General features: G+C 29.8%; 1 protein-coding gene across 1 annotated transcript; it reads right to left on the bottom strand.

Moving 5' to 3' along the window:
* Nucleotides 1–1,797: 1,797 nt before the first annotated feature.
* On the bottom strand, nucleotides 1,798–2,238 carry LOC140038337 (uncharacterized). Its single transcript, XM_072083658.1, has one exon. It carries the CDS (start codon nucleotides 2,236–2,238, stop codon nucleotides 1,798–1,800), a length of 441 nt encoding a protein of 146 aa, XP_071939759.1.
* Nucleotides 2,239–6,786: the final 4,548 nt, after the last annotated feature.

Below are 6,786 nucleotides of genomic sequence, written 5' to 3'. Positions count from 1 at the left end.
TAAGCCACGTGAGATTAATTTTTAGGAGATCAAGTTCTGATACCAATTGTTAGTCCCGAAAAGACAACCTAAGAGGGGGTGAATTAGGTTGATTAAAAAGCTAATCAGATTATGGGTACTTTTTGCTCAATATGAAATTTACCCTCTTTTCTAAATGATCACACAATGAATCAATTAATAAATGAACAATATCACTTGAGAGAAGTAGAAGAGATATGCAATTTATAAATCACAAGATAATAATAAGTAAATAAGGAGAAAAGAATTGTAAACTAATTGACTACCAATCTCCTCTTGAGCTCAAAGATCAATTCACAAAATAAATTTTTTCAAATTGATAAAATACAACCAAAATCTGTGTACAAAGGAAAGCTCACTTCCTCCTTGTTCCAAACTTCACTCGATTAATTTAGGAAGTTTTACTGTTCTTCAGGATAACGAATTACACTATTGAAGTATTTATTCATAAATGAAAAACTTACAAAGAACCTTACACCACAAAGAGTACAAATCATTCTTGGAGAGTATTTTCTCACTAAAACTGCTCTTGATCTTTTGTATTCTCAGTGTGCAAAAGTTGTTTGAAATTTCTGACAATGCTCTATTTATATTAGATCAAAAAAATGTTTCATTCATGTTTCCAACGGATAGAATGTAGTTGAAGAGTCAACTAGTCGTTGGGAGTATTGGACATCCGGTACTACTGTTGCTTGCGTCCGATAGCAGACAAAGAGTTTAAAGGATCATCTCAATTCTATCGAATATCCGGTACTTCAGATGCTTGCATCCAATAGCAGGCAGAGAGTTTGAAGGATCATCTCAATTCTATCGGACGTCCGGTGAACATGTTCTATGTCCGATATGATCTGCATTGTCTATCAAACGTCCGATATTATCTTTGTGAGCATCTGACAGTTTTTATCTTTCTTTATCTTCTTTCAATTGTTCTTTGAATCAAATTACTTCAGAGCTGAAAAGCTTTCTTATTAAAAAGATATTAGTATTATCCAATTATTTTGTAAACATCAAAAGACAGAGATCAAGATCATCAATATTAAAATCAAATGCACTAGTAACTCTTCAGAGAGTACCAATTTAAGTGCCTTTAATTTTGAATAAAGATGAGACATCTCCATGATGTACTCTCTGATATTATTTTTACCACTATATTTCATTGAAACTAAGCGTATTAAGAGCGTACTAATTTCAGTCCTTTCGTTCTTGATAAACCTTTTTTCAATGTCCTAAAGGAACACTTTAGTGGTTACTGTCGTTTTTGACATTGTTCCTCTGAATACTTTTGAACGGCCTTTTTAATGATTATCAGACATAAGCGGTTTGATCTCTCCCACCTTTCCTTATCCCTCTTTTCATTAGAGATAGAGGATCTGTAAGAGATGGGGGAAAATCATCCCTTAATACAAGGTCAAGATCTATTACTCCAAGTACTATCAAGAAATTTTCTTTTTAGAGCTTGAAATTTGTGTCATTCAGCATACGAATATTATTGATGTTGCTAGTAATATTCATAAGATCATTTGAAACTTAACAGAAAAACATAAAATAATTAAAACAAGCTCACTTTTTTTTGGGGGTCCTAAAAAAAATCCTTGCAGCTCTATTGAGATACATTAACAATGTGATAGAAAATCCGTTTATCCGTTTTATCCGAGGACAATATTAGAACACAAAATCCGGAAGCCCTACCTTTAGACTACTAAAATAAAAGCATGGATCAGAGATATCCCCAAGTCCAACTGTAAAAGCAAGTAAGCCTGTAGTACTAAACTGAGGATATTATAGAGCATTTATCATTCTTTTTATCTCCGCTGACCTACTTGGATCTGGTTCTTCAATTGCTCTCTCAGTCAGTACATGCTTTATTCGGCACATTGATTTCCTTACCTTGGAAATACGTTCTGGATTTGCAAAACGTAGGTTCTGAGCATGAAGCATCTGGCGTTGGGTCATCAACATGTTTTTCTCCTTTAATAGAACAAACCATAACTTCTGAAGATCATCCCATGATTTAAGGCGCAATTTAGAAGCTTTCCAACCCCTACCATATACAGCAGGCTTGTCATCATCTGGACTTCTGTCAGCCTCGAAGAAATCCTCAAGAGGGTTATGTTTAGTCCTAGCAGTGGAAGCAGTAGCTGCAGCTGCAGAAGATGCGGATGAAGTGTCAGCCTTGACTGTAGCAAAAAGCGTCCTACCAATTGCTCTGATTGCAGACATTGTCCAGATTGCTCTCGTTAGTTCTTGCTCAATAAGACTAGAGAAAGATTTTCCCGGACGAGCCAGCTGAAATGATTTTCTTGTTTTTGTTCTTGTTCCATTAATATTTTATTTTTAGACAAAATATTAACTTTTAAATGATATCTTGGCGCAGTAATAAACACTGACAATAATAATATATCAAAAAAATAAATTTTTCTTTGGGCCAATTTATAATTCACATGAAAAGCCGAATAATTATCACGTGTTTATTACTACAAGTGTACATGCAATCTTATTAAATATTGACCTTCCTTTGGGTCGATCAATATTCATAAAATCACAAGTACCAAACTAGTTATATTTTAAAATAAATTAATTTTCACAATAGAGGTCATTTTGGTGGTATATTATTTTAATTAATTTATTTCAAAATATATATAATCATACCAATATTCAAAATTAAAATTATACAAATTAAACAAAAATATTGATCAAAGTCAACTTTGATCAACTCTGGTCAAAATATGGTCAAACATGGTCAAATCAGTCAAATCTAGTGAAACCAATTAAATCGGATCAAGATTTATTGGACCAAAAGTCCATATCGATAATTTGACCGAAATTTATCATTCAAGCCCAAATTTTCTTGAAATCCATAAATACCTTATAAAAAATCATATATTTAGTGGGTCAAACATATGAACTTTATAAGGTTTAAATATCTTATTTAACTTTATTAGGGTTCATTCAAATTAAAGAAACCATAATTTCCTGGATTCATAAATATATGCAAATTCTCTTAAACAAGAAAATAAGCCAAGAAATAGTAGTCAAAGTCCAAATAGAAGAGAACTAACTAGACGTAAAAGATTGTCTTTTAATTTAGTTGTTGCATGACATTCAACATGAAGACGCAACCAAACTATTGAAAACATTGAGCCAAAACAAAAAAAAAAAACTTAGCCTGAATTTTTTTTTTTTGCACATGAAACAACTACCGAACTGCATCGTACTTTATCAATTTTAATCATTAAGAATAGGGAAACCAAAAGAAACCCTACGTCTGCCAACTCAAGTGTGACCCATATGCATTTTATAAAACCAATACAACGAATCAATATAACCGACACCATAGCAAACAATTGAATTGCCGAAATATGCAAACCGAATACATGACTAAATTTTTTAATGGCAAATACGATAAGAAGCATAAAACACGAAGCCGAAATACAAAGCCATATATTGTGAACGAAAAGTTGAACAATGATGACAACTAGTGAACAATCAGCCATTATGTTTAAGAGCCGATAGCCATATAACCAAAAAATCGAATTTGCACGACATAAAAATATGTATATACATATATACATATATATATATATATATATATACAAATTACTGAATCCAAATTATTTCCTAATAATCAACCATGTTTAGCTATGATATCACTTGTTAGGGTGATTGTTTACATTTAACCTTTGATGAAAACCATCACTTATTAAACCCAAAATCTATATGACGATTATTAAGAAATAAATTAATAGAAAAATTGCGAAAGCGTACCTGGATTCATGTTGACAAACTGGTACTTGAATTATTAGAGGTTTTGGGATGGTCTTCCAGGTCAATACGTATTTGCCAATCCTTGAGAGAACCCTTTAGTTTTTCTCTCGTATCTCTCATGACGATGGGATATCAAGGAAGAGTTATTTTGTGGTACTAGAAAATACAGCAATAAGAATACGTATGACTTGAGGATCATAACCCTATTTATAGATAACATTCCTGTTATCTTTTGGATTCTTATTTCAGCCCATCATAGAAATAGAAAATACATTTAAGTCTCTACACATTAAAAACCCACACCCTATTAGATACATTAAATCCAAACCATATTTGATCACTTTAATTGGATTCAATTTTATTTGACAGTTTGCAACACATAATTATTCACATATAAGTTCAATGTTGGATTAAGGATCCAACAGAGTAAAGTCCTCTGCTCACAGTTATAAGGTTGAAATACTTTTAATAGACTTTTCAAACTGTAGATTTTGAAGAGATATAATTCAAGCATCATTTACATGATCATTTCAAGTTATATTTGATAAATTAACTTAAGTTTTAATTGGATTACAACGTTATTATCATTATTGTCATTTGAATTTATATTTATATTTATTTCATTATGAATTATCATTTAAAGTTATATTTGACAAATTAAGTTGCACTTGTTAAAAAACATAGAATCACATGGATTTTTTCAAATTGTTATATTGTTTGACATTTTGTTAATGTTATGGGAAAGATTATTTAAAACTAATTCCATCTTATTATAAAGAAAAATATTATTACTGCTGCTTAATGTAGTGTGCAATTTTCTTTTTCAAATTTATTTTAATTTGTCATATTAAAATATTTGGTAGCATTTTTTTTTTAGTGTAAGCAGGAGGACTCGATCCCGATACCTCTTGCTTACACTCCCTCTCTCATATCACCCAACCCATCCCTCCCCCCCAAGTAGCATTTGACTTTATGTTCATATATTTTTGTTATCAATTCTATTTTAATTCATTTATAGCTTGATATGCGTTTTTTAGGGTTAAAAACAAAAAAGTCCCATGTGGTATACCTAATACACAGAAAAATTTCCCGTGATTTCAAAACATACAAAACGATACCTCATATTTTGAACTAAATTATAAACTAACAGAATCCGATAAATTTAAAAGAATTCGGTAAATTTAACGAAAAACTTAAGAGAATCCAGTAAATTTAACGGTAAGCTTAACGGAATCTGGTAAGTTTAACAATCAAAACCGTCATTTTCATTAAATTTATCGAATTCTGTTAGTTTATAATTTAGTTTAAAACATGAGATGTTGTTTTGTATGTTTGGAAATCACGGGAAACTTTTCTGTGTATTAAGTTTACCACAGCGGATTTTTTTGTTTTTAACCCATGTTTTTTATTATAGTTAATTTTTTCCTTTCTTAATCAAAGGAATGCATTAACATCTAAATGACAAAAATATGTGTATCTCTATTATATTTCATTAAATGCTCTTTGTTGTTGTTTTCATGGTAATAGTTAGATTTGCATTTTTTTCTTATTTATTATAAGCTCTAATTTGGAGAAAAACGTTTTTCCAAACTTATTGCATTATTAGATTATTTAACAAGCCAACTTACAGATTACTTGGTTCTCCTATTTTTCCTCTGCTTTGCTTGTAATAAGTTATAAGTCAAATAATGCAATCATTCTTCAACTACTTAACTTATTCTCAATTACTTAACCAGATCAGATATTTATATTTTTCTTTAAAGTTAGGTTATCTTTCATAAGAAAGTTTACCTTTTGATGAATTATCAATTTTATTTCATCTGTTTATAAACCATTAGATTGAAAGACAAAATAATAGCTTAGTTTAACTTTCATAAACTACCTTTTTAGATGAAATTATTATTAACAAACTAACCTTGAATAGTACAGTACACTATCAACTTTTATTGTGCTTTATTTCCTTCTCATTCTTACATGGCAGAGAGTAAGCTTCCTTCACCTTCTTGTTTCCTCACATTTGGTAATACAATTTTTTTTTACTTTTTACTTCAGCAAATCTATGAATTTATATCTTGCTAAAGTAACATATACTTTCTTTTGCATGTTTTGTGTTTCCTTTTGCAGCATTACTTTCAGTACTTAAGATTTTTGCTTTTTCTTTCACTTTACTCTAGGTTAGTTACTTCACTTATAATTAGCATGCCTAATGTGATATAATGCTGCTTAAGTTTCGTTGATATTCACAAGTTTCATAAGTAAACTATTACTAGATGCTTAGTATTGAATTATATACACTGTGCAACTTATGATTGGAAACTCTGACTATGAACATTGAAACTGTTGAATAAATATAAATAAAAATAAAAATAATGATAATAACGTTGTTATCCGATTAAAACTTAAGTTAATTTGTCAAATATAACTTGAAATGATCATCTAGATGGTACTCCAATTGAATTATATCTCTTCAAAATTTACATTTTGAAAAGTCTATTAAATTATTTCAACTTTGTATTATTGCATATAAATAAAAGGGATGTATTTTCAAAAGCAGAAAAAAATATTTAAATTTGAATTCGACTTATTACAAAGATAAAGATTATTATTGCTGCCAAAATGCACTGTACATTCTTCTCTTTCACTTTTACTCATTAATACATTAATATTTAATAACATTTTAAATTATCTTAAAATATTTAGTACTAGTTAAACCTGTACAAACCAACTGGAATTGCCACCAAACATAATATACACTTTTCCTATTTATGTTTATTTTATTTATGAGTTAATACTTGCTTTTTCTTACAATTAATTTTTTCCCTTTATTTACCAAAGCAATGCATTTAAATGCCCTTTATAATACATTTACATGTATCACTCAACTCATAAACAGTATTTCTAATTTTGTTATCGTTAAAAACTTTAGAATGGGCACAGCCGCACAGCCAAGCCTTACTAGTGATGATAAATTGATAACTTTGAATAAGACTTAGGCCTATTTTC

The sequence above is a fragment of the Coffea arabica genome, chromosome 1c (assembly GCF_036785885.1).
Source record: "Coffea arabica cultivar ET-39 chromosome 1c, Coffea Arabica ET-39 HiFi, whole genome shotgun sequence".
In the NCBI taxonomy this organism is placed as follows: domain Eukaryota; kingdom Viridiplantae; phylum Streptophyta; class Magnoliopsida; order Gentianales; family Rubiaceae; genus Coffea; species Coffea arabica.
This window is presented reverse-complemented; position numbering and strand designations above follow the sequence as displayed.